At 44.1% G+C, this 16956-nt stretch overlaps 1 protein-coding gene across 3 annotated transcripts in view; it reads right to left on the bottom strand.

Moving 5' to 3' along the window:
• Positions 1-16956, bottom strand: part of wtip (WT1 interacting protein) — a 43389-nt gene that overhangs the window by 5418 nt on the left and 21015 nt on the right. For all 3 annotated transcript variants that reach the window (XM_063004880.1, XM_063004878.1, XM_063004879.1), the window contains 2 exons: positions 14628-14729; positions 7856-7923 (listed from right to left, as the gene is read on the bottom strand). In XM_063004880.1, the coding sequence (XP_062860950.1) occupies positions 7856-7923; positions 14628-14729 (170 nt within the window). The remainder of the gene's footprint in view (positions 1-7855; positions 7924-14627; positions 14730-16956) is intronic.

The following is a 16956-nucleotide window of genomic DNA, read 5'->3' as shown; positions in this document are numbered from 1 at the left end:
TGCATAACCTGTACAATATCTTCAGAAATAAATGGAAATGTACCAAATTTATATTATCAGGATTTTTTAATTGGAGGTCCAAAGTAATATAACGAAGAACATTGTTTTTCAGCGTACATGTTGTCATTTTAAAGAAGAAACAGAAAAAAACAGCATGTGCAGTAATAAAGGCACCCCTCCTTAATATTTGGTTGCACACCCTTTGGCAGTGATGACAGCCTCCAAACGTTTCTTGTAGCCATCTATAAGCTTCTTGCACTTCTCAGCTGGTATTTTCTCCCACTCTTCCTTTGCAGTTTGTTCGAGCTCTTGAATGTTTGCAGGGTTCTTTTTCCCAATGGCAGATTTCAGCTCACCCCACAGATTTTCAATGGGATTGAGATCAGGACTCATTGCTGGCCATTTTAAAACAGTCCATTTCTTCCTTTTCAACCATTCCTGCGTGCTTTTGGATGTGTGCTTTGGGTCTTTGTCTTGCTGGAGGACCCATGATCTTCGACTCAAACCAAGTTTTCTTACACTGGGTAGGACATTTTGCTCTAAAATCTCTTGGTAATTCTCCGATTTCATGATTCCTGTGATACGGTCGAGGCCCCCAGTACCAGACGCAGCAAAACAGCCCCACAGCATTATGGATCCTCCACCATGCTTAACTGTAGGTAGGGTGTTCTTTTCCTTATACGCTTCATTGCGCCGTCTGTAAACAAACTGTTGGTGTGCATTGCCAAAAAGCTCTATTTTTGTTTCATCGGTCCACAGAACATTTTCCCAGAAGGATTGTGGTTTGTCCAGGTACTCTTTGGCAAAGTTGAGTCGTTCCTTTTTATGTATTTTCTTCAGCAATGGTTTCTTTCTTGGCCTTCGCCCATAAAGCTCTGCTTGGTTTAGTGTGCGCCGTATGGTACTTGTTGAAACCAAGACCCCAGACTGTTCCAGGTTGGCCTTCAGGTCTTTGGATGTTTGACATGGTGTTTTTTCCACCATTCACACCAACCTTCGAAGACATCTCTCATCAATTTTCCTCTTCCCTCCACGTCCAGGGAGGTTCTTGACTGTTCCATGCTTGGCAAACTTCTTAATAACATTGCGCACTGTTGAAACAGGGATACCAAGGTCTTTGGAGATGGCCTTATACCCTTTGGAGGTCTTGTGTTTGCTAATAATAGCACTTCTGATGTCCTCAGACAGCTCCTTTGTCTTCACCATTGTGACAAAGGAACAGGGAATAACTTGTGGCTTTTTAAAACACTGAAGTCATCATTCATTGGGTAATTAATGTCACATGGGCACTGACAATTTATCACAGGTGATTCTCATTTGTGATTTAGCACAGGTGAGTCAAAATGTGTTTCCATACTGATTTACTGTAAAGGGTGCCAATACCAGTGCCACAGCAAGCTTTAGGTTTTTCTATTTTTTCTCTCCCATTGTTTTTAGTTTTAAATGTTGTTTATCATTTGCTCTTTTGTATCAAACACAAGTTCTCTATAGAAAAAAGCTGTTACACTTGATTCATTTTTTTCCAGGAGATATTCCACATTATGTACTTAAACTTCATGGGTGCCAATAATGGTGAGCAGGACTGTATATATACACCGATCAGCCATAACATTAAAACCACCTCCTTATTTCTACACTCACTGTCCATTTTATCAGCTCCTCTTACCATATAGAAGCACTTTGTAGTTCTACAATTACTGACTGTAGTCCATCTGTTTCTCTGCATGCTTTGTTAGCCCCCTTTCATGCTGTTCTTCAATGGTCAGGACCCCCACAGGACCACCACAGAGCAGGTATTATTTAGGTGGTGGATCATTCTCAGCACTGCAGTGACACTGACATGGTGGTGGTGTGTTAGTGTGTGTTGTGCTGGTATGATTGGATCAGACACAGCAGCGCTGCTGGAGTTAAATACCGTGTCCACTCACTGTCCACTCTATTAGACACTCCTACCTAGTTGCTCCACCTTGTAGATGTAAAGTTAGAGACGATCGCTCATCTTTTGGCACAGGACGCTGGCCACGGGGCGCTGTTGGCTGGATATTTTTGGTTGGCGGACTATTCTCAGTCCAGCAGTGACAGTGAGGTGTTTAAATACTCCAGCAGCGCTGCTGTGTCTGATCCACTCATACCAGCACAACACACACTAACACACCACCACCATGTCAGTGTCACTGCAGTGCTGAGAATGATCCACCACCTAAATAATACCTGCTCTGTAGTGGTCCTGTGGGGGTCCTGACCATTGAAGAACAGCATGAAAGAACAGCATGAAAGGAGGCTAACAAAGCATGCAGAGAAACAGATGGACTACAGTCAGTAATTGTAGAACTACAGAGTGCTTCTATATGGTAAGTGGAGCTGATAAAATGGACAGTGAGTGTAGAAACAAGGAGGTGGTTTTAATGTTATGGCTGATCAGTGTAAAATCAGTGTATATATCAGGGCTTGGGTTTGATTCACCGGTCCTTTCTGTATGGTGTATACATGTTCTCTCTGGGTCCATGTGTGTTTTCTCTGGGTGCTCCGGTTTCCTCAAGCCCATTTAGTCAAAGTCAGGCCAACTGGAGCTACTAAGTGTGGGTGTGTGCCAACTGGCAACCTGTCCAGGGTGTTTCCTGCCTGATAAATGTAAAGTAAAACAGACAATGAATGACTGAATGAAATAAATCTTATGACTGGTACCATACAGCACAAGGTCAGCATGAATAAACTAATATGCTTTCTATCTCAGTCTGTAGGGGGCGCTGCTTTTCTCTACTGAACTCCAGAAACTGGATCAATAATTTAGCTCTGATTTCAACTGCATGGCATCACGAAGTTGTTTCTTTTAATAGAAAGTAAACACACCGGGGATTTTATGCTGCGTGCATTGCAGGATCATGAGCAAGAATAGTGCACACATGCTCACATGTTCAAGCGTCTTAAGGAAAACGATGACCTGAAGGATGGACATCTGCCCACCCTCGGGGCGTCACGGAGAAACTGGACTGTCAGGAGGTCATGGCTAGGGTGTTTAATCCTTCTGAACACAGCAATTCATTGTTTAAAATCTGATCTCATTGTTTTCTGAGTTCTGTAGATGTGAACAGGTGCTGCTGGGTGGAGGGGGCGGGGGCCTTAAATAAGCCTGTCAATAACAGGAAGAGACCCCCTCTTACCTCCTTCTTTTTGGACAGACCATCTGTCAGACCCCCAGTGACAGGGGCAACGGTGTCCTCATCTCTAAACAGCTCAAAAGAAAGAAGAAGGGGTCGTGCACACCTACCATCTGACCGAAACCTATAATCAGAGGACGTTTGCGCACCCAGAGACATTGAGTGGAGGAACGAAGTCGGTACAGATCTGCTTTAATCAGGGATCGTTTGAGAGGGATGAATGAGGATTCCACCCTATTTCTCATCTCTTTTAAATCAAGATGTCTTTTATTTATTAGGATTTTAACGTCATGTTTTACACTTTGGTTACATTCATGACAGGAACGGTAGTTACTCATTACACAAGGTTCATCAATTTGAAAATTTTGTATCTCCAGTTCACCTCACTTGCACGTCTTTGTACTGTGGGAAGAAGCCCACGTAGACACGGGGAGAACATGCAAACTTCACACAGAAAGGGCCCAGACCGCACCACCTAGGGATCGAACCCAGGACCTTCTTGCTGTGAGGCGACAGTGCTACCCAAGATGACAATACAAAGCAAGCTCTATAAAACTCAGTTTAAAGAAACCCCAGTGTCCTGCACAAAGCGCTGGGATGAATTGGAACCTCAAATATCAGCATCCAGCCACACAAATCATCATTTTGGACTCGACAGACACAAATTCCCATACACGGACATACTTCATAGTCTTGTGAGAAGCCTTCTAGCTGAATATATCACATATAGGTTGCTCTAACAAGTTTAACAAGCTCAAGCATTGTCGCCTCACAGCAAGAAGGTCCTGGGTTCGATCCCCAGGCAGAGTTTGCATGTGGAGTTTGCATGTTCTCCCCTTGTCTGCGTGGGTTTCCTCCGGGAGCTCCGGTTTCCTCCCACAGTCAAAAACATGCAGTCAGGTTACTGTGTGCCTTGCGCCCATTGAAAAACTGGGATAGGCTCCAGCACCCCTTCGCGACCCTGATTGAATAAGCGGTTAAGAAAGTGAGTGAGTGAGTGAGTGTATGTGGACAAACAACCTGTGTTGACCAGTGAATCTGAAATGAAGTGAAGAGGTATGGGTTCCTTATCATTATTTAGACTGTTTTAAAACTGGGACATACATACCCCCAGGGGTTCTCTACATAGTTATAAGTGTGTGCCTCTCTCACCTACCCAAAACAAATACCTGCATCTAATCATAACGTCCATCTCATGAAACGTTTCGTGAATCTGCACACGTACGAGTTAAAAGCTGCTTTAAATCCGCACCGTACTGAGCTGCTATACAATTACACCGGTATTTCCCCCCCCGAGACGGACACCCCAAACATCTGGATCCAGGATTCGCACTTACACACGACTCCTGATCAGAGAAATGAAATCTCCTCTGTTGAATCGCTACGAGCAGATTTTTATTTTTAAAAATGAGCCGGATTTTAGACGGTGCGACGTACCCTAGTTCAACGAGGTGTTGATACGGTTTCTTTGCCTCGACTAGCATGAAGAATCCACACACTGATGTAGCAGTGCTCGGTTATTACACTCCATTATTCGCCTCAGGGATTTTATCTTGGCAGCAGTGAGATATGTGTTTGTTGGAACAAGTCACTGAGGATAGTGAGAGGCGGGATTAATACACTAGGGTATTATTTCATCTGTAATTATTTTATTACCTTTTACTATTTAATTCCTTCACTATTCTTCATGTAATCATTTACCCAGCTTTAGAAAATGACAGGATAAAATCAGAGTATTCACGCAAGCACACCAGCTTGCTACCGGGCGGCTGGGCGCCCCCTAGCGCCTGCAGCAGACAAATCCAGCCACTAGTCTGCTGGGTGGGAAAAGACGGGACTAAAAAAGGGCGGGGTCTTCAAAGGACCCTGGTTAGTAGCCTGAGGTGCCTGTACAGAAGTGGAGAAACATGGAGATCAGAATGAGACCGTCCTCACGCACCAATCCATCAAAGTACGGGCAAGTAGAAACACAGTGAATGCTAACGCTAAGAATACTACGCTAAACCCACATAAAACCCCAAACATGTGGAACTAAACCATAGGCAAACAGGCAAAACCCTATGCTAAATGCTAATAAGAATTCACTATATTCACACTCTCTCTCACTCACTCACTAACTTTCTTAACCGTTTATCCAATCAGGGTCGCGGGGGGTGCTGGAGCCTATCCCAGCTTTTCAATGGGCGCAAGGCACACAGTAACACCCTGAACGGGGGAGACACACATACACACACAAACACCCATTCACCTATAGGGCGATTCAGTGTCTCCAATTAACCTGACTGCATGTTTTTGAACTGATTGAAACCCACGCAGACACGGGGAGAACATGCAAACTCCGCACAGAAAGGACCCGGACCGCCCCGCCTGGGGATCGAACCCAGGACCTTCTTGCTGTGAGGCGACAGTGCTACCCACCGAGCCACCGTGCCGCCCAGAACTCTATATTCAGGCTAAACTAAATATAAAACAAAAGAAAAAATGAAACAAACAATATAAACGTCAAAATAAGATCAACGCTAATTATTGAATTCCCTTTGACTGAACGGGCACAAATTCCCACAGACATACATCAAAGTCTTGTGAAGCCTTCTCAGAATAGTTGATATCACATAGAGGTCACTCTATTTGAATACAGTTTGTTTCTGAATCGGATGTCCAACATGCTCATTGTCAGGTGTCCGAATACTTTTGGTCATATAGTGTAAGCTGAGCTAGTAAGTCTGGTGTTAACTCTGGTCTTTTCTGTACCCTACCCAAGCCCCATGAAAATCAATACCTTAAAGATGAAAAATAAAGATGATTTAGACTAATATTCCGCTTTAATTACAGACAGGAGGTGTATTAGGGAGCTGAAATCCATAAAACAGTGTCCGACTAATCGCACCAATGACCACCGTCCAGAAAAATATTGACAAATTTAAGTGCGCTCGAGTTTCTCATGCAGGGTTCAGATTTTATCAGCTCTGAAAGCCTTTTCTCCCTCATCCCTCAGTCGCTCTGGGTAATTGTGTGTGTTTTCGAAGGAGGGGGGGGGGGGGGGGGGGGGGTGTAATTAGGTCCTCTGGGAGATGTAAGGAAATGGGACTAAATTGGGCAGGGGGCGGATTCCTATTCTGTCCAGTCACAACATCTGTTCTCCCCCGAGGCTTAAAGAATGTGCAAAATGCACTTTATTTTTCTTATCTGCCTCTCCATCCGTCCCTCTGTGTCTTTATCTGTCTCTATCTGTCCGGCCCTCTGTCCCTCCAGCCGGCCACCCCTCTCGCTTCGTTCTCACGTCCACTGACCTCCATATTCCTCCATCCATCCATCCATCTATCTGTTTTCACCTCGGAGGATGTAACCATTAATGAAACTTTGGGGGGATCTTAATACATTCCTGCCATATTAACAACTGATTAAGGGTTACAGTGGGTCCGATTTACTAGACGCAAGGTAGGAAACACCCTGGACAGGACTCTCCCAGGACCACCACAGAGCAGGTATTATTTAGGTGGTGGATCATTCTCAGCACTGCAGTGACACTGACATGGTGGTGGTGTGTTAGTGTGTGTTGTGCTGGTATGAGTGGATCAGACACAGCAGCGCTGCTGGAGTTTTTAAACACCTCACTGTCACTGCTGGACTGAGAATAGTCCACCAACCAAAAATATAGAGCCAACAGCGCCCCGTGGGCAGCGTCCTGTGACCACTGATGAAGGTCTAGAAGATGACCGACTCAAACAGCAGCAATAGATGAGCGATCGTCTCTGACTTTACATCTACAAGGTGGACCAGGTAGGAGTGTCTAATAGAGTGGACAGTGAGTGGACACAGTGTCTGATCCACTCATACCAGCACAACACACACTAACACACCACCACCATGTCAGTGTCACTGCAGTGCTGAGAATGATCCACCACCTAAATAATACCTGCTCTGTGGTGGTCCTGTGGGGGTCCTGACCATTGCAGAACAGCATGAAAGGGGGCTAACAAAGCATGTAGAGATACAGATGGACTACAGTCAGTAATTGTAGAACCACAAAGTGCTTCTATATGGTAAGTGGAGCTGATAAAATGGACAGTGAGTGTTGTGGCTGATCGGTGTATGTTCCCTTATAGCCGACATAACGTGATTAGTGTGTAGAGAACAAAGTTGTAGCCTACAAAAGCATCTTCTGTAATGGACTCCAGCTACTGGGTCATTTGTGGTATTAAGTCGACCATGTAAGGCAAATATTGGTTCTAATAAATAACGTTTGTTTACTTATTTACACCATACTCTAGTGTAAAGGCACCCCGAATAGTAGCCAGATAGTTTTATTTTGTATTGCTCAGGGGTCCAGATTATGTGTTCACTTCCAGGTTTTACATCTTTATGTCCTGGCCTTTGATACGAACAAAATTGTTCAGGTTTTTTGATATTGAATCATAGAGAAACTTCTTTTTTATCAGTAATGAGGTTATTTTCGTAGCTTTTTCGAGCATTTTTTGCCATGACCAGCTTACTGTTCTGCCTGAAACAACATGTAAGTAAAGCAGCCACAATTCTGAACTCAGTTAAAGGTCAAGCTGAATTTTTTTGTATTGTTCTTGTATTTTTGTCCACATTCTGTGTTACTTTGGTACGTCATGACGTGTCTCTCATCCCCTCACAAGGGAAGACGCACACCCCTACGGCTATTGTGGTGTACAGAATGGGTTTCAACTCACCAGGAAGTCCTCCTCACAGTAGACCTTCCCGTTCACATTGTAAAAGGCTTTTCCTCTGAGCCTCCTCCCTAAAAAACACACAAAAAAACAGCAAAACATAATTAAAACCTCTGCAGTTTATCTCATGGACATGAACCAGATCCTCAATCACCACAAGGTGCTTTACTGGGGCTAACTACAGACAAGTTACATCTCAGTCTGATGTGTTTGCAAAAAACACTAAAATTTTGACCCTTCTCGAGTTCCGTTTGATGTCTGAGACAAGAGCTGTGCCGAACCTCTGGTTCTACGCAAATAATTATGTACAAAATAAACCTTGACGATTTCTTGGCAGACGGCTCGTGATGGGCTTGCTGATCATCCGGCGTGTTGAATCAGGTGCACAGGAGAGAACACGAGTCCCTCCGAAAGGGAACGTTGGCCTCTAGGACCGCGTTGAGTACTACGGTGACGTTAGTGACAGAAATTTAGTTTCCATGCCAATAACACGAGACGGTGCTATTTTAACCCTGTAGAGAGACACGACGGGTACGGCAGCACGGAAACAAAACTAGAGGCTCGATGTCTCGAATCCCTACAGCGCACTACACTGTTTATTACACGACAGGATTGTGTTATGGTAGATGGTAGACGCTTGCATTACATGAGCGTATTAACACACATCTTTTCAACATCATGTCAATCAAAAAGCATTTTTACAGGCTGATGTGTGTCCATTTAATTTAGTTCAGCTTCACTTACAGTGGAAGTTAAATGTTTAAATATTTATCTTCTATCCCCCCCTCCAATTTTCTCCCCTAAGTACCAGTACCAACACTGTCACTGCTGGACTGAGAATAGTCCACCAACCAAAAACATGCAGCCAACAGCGCCCCGTGGGCAGCGTCCTGTGACCACTGATGAAGGTCTAGAAGATGACCGACTCAAACAGCAGCAATAGATGAGCGATCGTCTCTGACTTTACATCCACAAGGTGGACCAACTAGGTAGGAGTGTCTAACAGAGTGGACAGTGAGTGGACACGGTATTTAAAAACTCCAGCAGCGCTGCTGTGTCTGATCCACTCATACCAGCACAACACACACTAACACACCACCACCATGTCAGTGTCACTGCAGTGCTAAGAACGTTTAAATAGAATGTTTAAACATTTATCTTCGACCCCCCCCCCCCCCCCCCCCCATTTTCTCCCCTAATCTAGTTGTATCCAATTACCCTTCTACCGATACGACCCTCCACTGCTGACTGAGGAGCTTCGCAACTGACACACGCCCCCTCCGACACGTGTGCAGTACCGACTGCATCTTTTCACCTGCACGAGGCGAGTTCATATGCGGACCAGCCTTGTGCACAGAGAGCCACACCCTGGTCCGGCTTTCCCATCCCTAATCAACAGCCAATCGTTGTTCATGTGGCTGCCCAGTCCAGTCGATACGATGTATTCGAGATAAATACCAGGTTGAAAGATGGTGATGGAAATACGTGAGCTCGTGGTCAGCGTGGGTGGACGTAAGCGAGTGACGGCGCTGGACAGGAAGGGGCGGAGGAGGACAGAGGGACGGGGTGGTGAGACAGAGACGTGGACCGAGTAAACGGGGACATTCTTTGTGGCTGAGGTCACCGGCCGCTTCCATTCACCTCCCTTCTGTCCTCCACCCCACTCAGACACGGGGGAGACGGGGGGTGGGAGGGGGATGGTCTCGATACCTTCTGCACCCCCTTTTAGTTTTCGGCAAAACATTCGGCCATGGGCTTCCCCCAAAATTTTAATTCCCTGAGATACGTCCGGTTCTCTTTCACCTCGGTCTTACAGTATTTAGAGTATTAAGTGTCTATTCTATTCTGTGATGTTCCCTCTCTATACGGCAAAAGTATTGGGACACGCCTTCTAATATTTGTGTTTCAGCCACAACAGTTGCTACCAGGTGTAATAAATCAAAGATAAAGGAAATTATATCAAAATATATGTAGGGGGCTTCTGTAGCCTAGTGGTTAAGGTACTGGACTAGTAATCAAAAGGCTTCCAGTTCAAGCCCCACTACTGCAAGGTATATATACATATATACTGTATATACATAACATTAAAACCACCTTCTTGTTTCTACACTCACTGTCCATTTTATCAGCTCCACTTACCATATAGAAGCACTTTGTATTTCTACAATTACTGACTGTAGTCCATCTGTTTCTCTGCATGCTTTGTTAGCCCCCTTTCACCCTGTTCTTCAATGGTCAGGACCCCCACAGAGAAGGTATTATTTACCAACTCAAACAGCAGCAATAGATGAGCGATCGTCTCTGACTTTGCATCTACAAGGTGGACCAACTAGGTAGGAGTGTCTAATAGAGTGGACAGTGAGTGGACACAGTGTCTGATCCACTCATACCAGCACAACACACACTAACACACCACCACCATGTCAGTGTCACTGCAGTGCTGAGAATGATCCACCACCTAAATAATACCTGCTCTGTGGTGGTCCTGTGGGGGTCCTGACCATTGAAGAACAGGGTGAATGGGGGCTAACAAAGCATGCAGAGAAACAGATGGACTACAGTCAGTAATTGTAGAGCTACAAAGTGCTTCTATATGGTAAGTGGAGCTGATAAAATGGACATTGAGTGTAGAAACCAGGAGGTGGTTTTAATGTTATGGCTGATCAGTGCCATGCTGAAAAAGAAAAGGACCTTCCCTAAACTGTTGCTGCAAAGTTGAAGCATATAATTTCATTTACATTTTCTGCATTTAGCGGAAGCTTTAATCCAAAGCGACTTACAGTACTGTGACAGTATACAGTCTAAGTCTGAGGGTTAAGGGCCTTGCTCAAGGGCCCCACAGTGACAACCTGGCAGTGGTGGGGTTTGAACCAGAGACCTTCTGATTACTAATCCAGTACCTTAATCGCAAGGCTACCGCAGCCCTTTCCTTTATATAATTGATTTATTCTACATAGTAGTAAGAGATTAATCAGGACGTTGTTATTCTAATTTTGAGGGGGTGTCCACATACTTTTGGTCATCTGGTGTGGGTAATAAATGCAGGCAAATCAGACAAGAACCAACGAGCTACCGTCACACCGTGAGAAGTCCAACTCACACGCAGGAGCAGCTTTTATTTTCTCTACATCATGAAAGAAAACACACACACACACACACACGGTGTAGAGAACAAGCAAGTCCTTATTACCTGCAGATGGGCACAGTGCATTATGGGATGTGGAGGTGATGACTCACCGAGTGTGTGTGTGTGTGTGTGTGTGTGAGGGGGAATTCTAGCCCTCTGTTCTGAGCATGTGCAGACCTGCTGTACACACTCATTCACCCTCACTCTCTCTCACACACTCACACACACACACACACACACACACACACACACTCATGTTTTTGGTTAACATGCCTCTGAACCCGGGACGGCGGATGTGCGTGAGATGCCATCCGCACTTCTGCCCTTCCCAAACACACTTACACACTTCCTGTCAGCCGAAAACACACGGGAACGCCGACCCGACAGATCCAGAGTGCGCTAACACACACACAGACACATACAAACACACACACACACACACACACACACACACACACACACACACACACACACACACAACCTGCTTAGACTAATATGGACATTTTTTAATTCATTCAATTTCCATTCATTCATTCATTCATTCACAGTCTGTTGTACCACCGGTTTATCCTGGTCAGGGTTGCGGTGGTCATTGGGTGAAATGTAGGAAACACCCCGGACAGGTTGCCAGTCCCTCACAGGACACACACACACTCATAGGTGTGCTCCAACTGGAATAACTGCATGTCTTTGAACTGTGGGAGGAAACCGGAGCACCCGGAGGAAACCCACACAGACACGGGGAGAACATGCAAACTCCAAACAGAAAGGACCCAACTTGCTGCGAGGACACAGTGCTACTCAATGCACCACCATGCAACCCTCAAGTTTTGGGAAGGACCTTTCCTCCTCCAGTATTCAGAGTCTACTGAGAGATGCTCCAGTGGCCTGGTGTGCCGAGCCCTGATCTCAACCTCCCACCGAACTTCAGCGCCTCAACTCACAACGGAATAAGCGCAAATCACAAATTCCGATATGCTTTGTTACCCCCTTTCATGCTGTTCTTCAATGGTCAGGACCACCACAGAGCAGGTATTATTTAGGTGGTGGATCATTCTCAGCACTGCGGTGACACTGACATGGTGGTGGTGTGTTAGTGTGTGTTGTGCTGGTATGAGTGGATCAGACACAGCAGCGCTGCTGGAGTTTTTAAACACCTCACTGTCACTGCTGGACTGAGAATAGTCCCCCGACCAAAAACATCCAGCCAAGAGCGCCCCGTGGGCAGCGTCCTGTGACCACTGATGAAGGTCTAGAAGATGACCGACTCAAACAGCAGCAATAGATGAGCGATCGTCTCTGACTTTACATCTACAAGGTGGACCAACTAGGTAGGAGTGTCTAATAGAGTGGACAGTGAGTGGACACGGTATTTAAAAACTTCAGCAGCATTGCTGTGTCTGATCCACTCATACCAGCACATTCTCATTCTCTGACCATTGAAGAACAGCATGGACTACAGTCAGTAATTGTAGAACTACAAAGTGCTTCTATATGGTAAGTGGAGCTGATAAAATGGACAGTAAGTGTAGAAACAAGGAGGTGGTTTTAATGTTATGGCTGATCGGTGTAAAATCATTATAGAAATAAATAATACAACACGGTGGAAATTGTGGGCCCTTATAGACCAAGGCATGGGCATCAGTGGCAGACAGCGGGTAACAGTGGACCTGCCTACCTGTGGCCCTCCCTGGCTATGTCCCACGGACATAACCTTATTTTGGTTACTAATGTTTATACTCTCTGTGATTATAGAAATAAATAATACCAGACCGTGTCGTTCATCATGAATTCTGTTTATCTGCGTGTTGTTTTGTTTTGACCCCCCACCTGCCTCAAAAGCACAAGTGCAGCGCTGACCTATCGTGTCATTTCTATGTGGTTGATCTGGGAGTTGTTAGCAGTTAGAAGGGGCGTCCGGATACTTTTGTCCGCACTTTTGTGTACGTGTTCTTTCCGAGCGAACGTAAACCTCCGACTCCGGGTCTGTCGGTCCCATGTGAGTGAAGCTGGGATTTCCTGTTCAGAACAAAGCGCTGAGTTAAAGCTGTAAGTGATCCGCTGGGCGTCTGAAGGCAGGAGAAAGCGGATCTGTTCGTCCTGAACGCAGGAAGAAATGTTCACCTTCTCTCCCACACCGCCGTAACAACATACCGCCGACTGTACCGCACCTGAGTCAAGTGACACCACCGCCCCGGAGACCATGTGCGTGAGCGCACACCCGTAACCCCGTCCCACCAGAATCCTGCCACCATTCTTCTGATCGGTGGTTCTCAACACACACACACACACACACACAATTATCACCCACTCGCACTCATCCACTCTGTTCCACACGTACAACAAGACACAATCACACACACTTACCCTAACACACTCACACAGTCACACAGTCACACACAATCACCCGCTTACAATAACACACACAATCACTCAATTACAATTACAATAACACACACACTCACACAGTCACAATAACAAACAATAACACAGTCACAATTACACACAATCACTCAATTACAATTACAATAACACACACACTCACACAGTCACAATAACAAACAATAACACAAATACAATAACAATAACAGTCACAATTACACACACAATCACACAATTACATAACACAGTCACAATTACACACACAATCACACAATTACATAACACAGTCACAATTACACACACAATCACACAATTACATAACACAGTCACAATTACACACACAATCACACAATTACAATCACACACAATCACACGCTTACAATAGCACACAATTACAATAACACACAATAATACAGTCACATTCACACACAACCACACACACTAACAATCACACACAATCACACATTCACACACACACAATCACACACACAATTACACACACAATCACACATTCACATTCACACACAATCACACACTCACATTCACACACACTCACATTCACACACACTCACATTCACACACACTCACATTCACACACACTCACATTCACACACACTCACACACTTACATTCACACACAATCACACACTTACATTCACACACAATCACACACTCACATTCACACACACTCACATTCACACACACTCACATTCACACACACTCACATTCACACACACTCACACACTTACATTCACACACAATCACACACTCACATTCACACACACTCACATTCACACACACTCACATTCACACACACTCACACACTTACATTCACACACAATCACACACTCACATTCACACACACTCACATTCACACACACTCACATTCACACACACTCACATTCACACACACTCACACACTTACATTCACACACAATCACACACTTACATTCACACACAATCACACACTCACATTCACACACACTCACATTCACACACTCACACACTTACATTCACACACAATCACACACTCACAATCACACACACAACTACAACAACACACAATCACACACACTCACCATCACACACAATCACACACTCACAGTAACACACTCACCCACAATACCCTGCAGTGCTGAGGTGTTACGTTTGGTCTGTTGTTGTCCAGTGATCTGAAAAGCTGACATTCAGCAGCAGTGTAATACAGTGTGCAGGTGTGTGTGTGCATGTGTGTGTGTGTGTGTGTGTGTGTGCTGTACACACTCACCACATGAACAGCAGGTGAAACAGTTAGTGTGGTAGAGTTTCCCCATCGCCTGGCACGCCTGACTGGCTCCATAAACGCCTTTTCCGCATTTTATGCAAATACCTGCAAGAACCAAAACAAACATCAAACACTGAAATCTGTCAGAACACACACACTTATACGAGACACAGTTCACACACACACACAGAGATGAACTGTAACAATTTAGCCCACAAGATTTGCATCCTTAATAGCGACAGAAAAATCCGGCGGCAGGGTGGTGCCTCACAGAAAGATGGACCTGAGACAACACGAGCTAAAGCGTAGAGCATTCCAACAGTCTAGCAACAGTATGGGGAAGGGACCTTCCTGTTCAGCATAGCAGTGGCGTCATAGCAGAACCATCTCTATATGGTTCGGTAAATGGATCTGTAAATGGTTCAGTAAAACGTTTGGTAAATGGATCGGAAAATGGATCAGTAAATGGTTCGATAAATGGTTTGGTAAATGGATTGGTAAATGGATCGGAAAATGGATCAGTAAATGGTTCGGTAAATGGTTTGGTAAATGGTTTGGTAAAAGGTTTGGTAAAAGGTTCGGTAAAAGGTTCGATAAATGGATTGGTAAATGGATCAGTAAAAGGATCAGAAAATGGTTTGGTGGTTTGGTAAATGGTTTGGTAAATGGTTTGGTAAATGGATCAGTAAATGGTTTGGTAAATGGATCAGTAAATGGTTCCGTAAATGGATCGGTAAATGGATCGGTAAATGGTTTGGTAAATGGATCGGTAAATGGTTTGGTAAATGGATCGGTAAATGGATCAGTAAATGGTTCCGTAAATGGATCGGTAAATGGTTTAGTAAATGGATCGGTAAAAGGATCGGTAAATGGTTTGGTAAATGGATCGGTAAAAGGATCGGTAAATGGTTTGGTAGATGGATCGGTAAATGGTTCGGTAAATGGATTGGTAAATGATTTAGTAAATAAACTGGTAAATGGATCAGTAAATGGTTCGATAAATGGTTTGGTAAATGGATTGGTAAATGGATCGGAAAATGGATCAGTAAATGGTTCGGTAAATGGTTTGGTAAATGGTTTGGTAAAAGGTTTGGTAAAAGGTTCGGTAAAAGGTTCGATAAATGGATTGGTAAATGGATCAGTAAAAGGATCAGAAAATGGTTTGGTGGTTTGGTAAATGGTTTGGTAAATGGTTTGGTAAATGGATCAGTAAATGGTTTGGTAAATGGATCAGTAAATGGTTCCGTAAATGGATCGGTAAATGGATCGGTAAATGGTTTGGTAAATGGATCGGTAAATGGTTTGGTAAATGGATCGGTAAATGGATCAGTAAATGGTTCCGTAAATGGATCGGTAAATGGTTTAGTAAATGGATCGGTAAAAGGATCGGTAAATGGTTTGGTAAATGGATCGGTAAAAGGATCGGTAAATGGTTTGGTAGATGGATCGGTAAATGGTTCGGTAAATGGATTGGTAAATGATTTAGTAAATAAACTGGTAAATGGATCGGTAAATGGTTCGGTAAATGGATTGGTAAATGGATTGGTAAATGGTTCGGTAAATGGATTGGTAAATGGTTCGGTAAATGGATTGGTAAATGGATCGGTAAATGGTTCGGTAAATGGATCGGTAAATGATTTAGTAAATGGATTGGTAAATGGATCAGTAAATGGTTCGGTAAATGGTTCGGTAAATGGATTGGTAAATGGATCGGTAAATGGTTCGGTAAATGGATTGGTAAATGGTTCAGTAAATGGATTGGTAAATGGTTCAGTAAATGGATTGGTAAATGGTTCAGTAAATGATTTAGTAAGCGGTTCGGTAAATGATTTAGTAAATGGATTGGTAAATGGTTCAGTAAATGGATTGGTAAATGGTTCAGTAAATGATTTAGTAAGCGGTTCGGTAAATGATTTAGTAAATGGTTCGGTAAAAGGATCGGTAAATGGTTCGGTAAATGGATCGGTAAATGGATTGGTAAATGGATCGGTAAATGGTTCAGTAAATGATTTAGTAAGCGGTTTGGTAAATGATTTAGTAAGCGGTTCGGTAAAAGGATCGGTAAATAGTTCTGTAAAAGGATCGGTAAATGATTGAGTAAATCGTTCAGTAAATAAATTGCTAAAACATCAACATTAAAGCAAATCACCATGTTCCACAATGTACTGAAGAACCTTTTCAGAGGAGTGGAGACGGTTATAGACTGTCAGCATCACTGAGGGTAGTGTTTTGAAATGAGACCTTCAACCTGTACTTTATCTGCTGATAAGTGGGATGGAAAAGGGCAGCGGTCATCGTCCACTTTAGTTAAACAGCAATCGCTCGGCATTGT

Source organism: Trichomycterus rosablanca, chromosome 11 (assembly GCF_030014385.1).
Source record: "Trichomycterus rosablanca isolate fTriRos1 chromosome 11, fTriRos1.hap1, whole genome shotgun sequence".
Classification (NCBI taxonomy): Eukaryota; Metazoa; Chordata; class Actinopteri; order Siluriformes; family Trichomycteridae; genus Trichomycterus; species Trichomycterus rosablanca.
The sequence above is the reverse complement of the archived record's forward strand: the minus strand, read 5'-3'. Positions and strand labels throughout refer to the sequence as shown.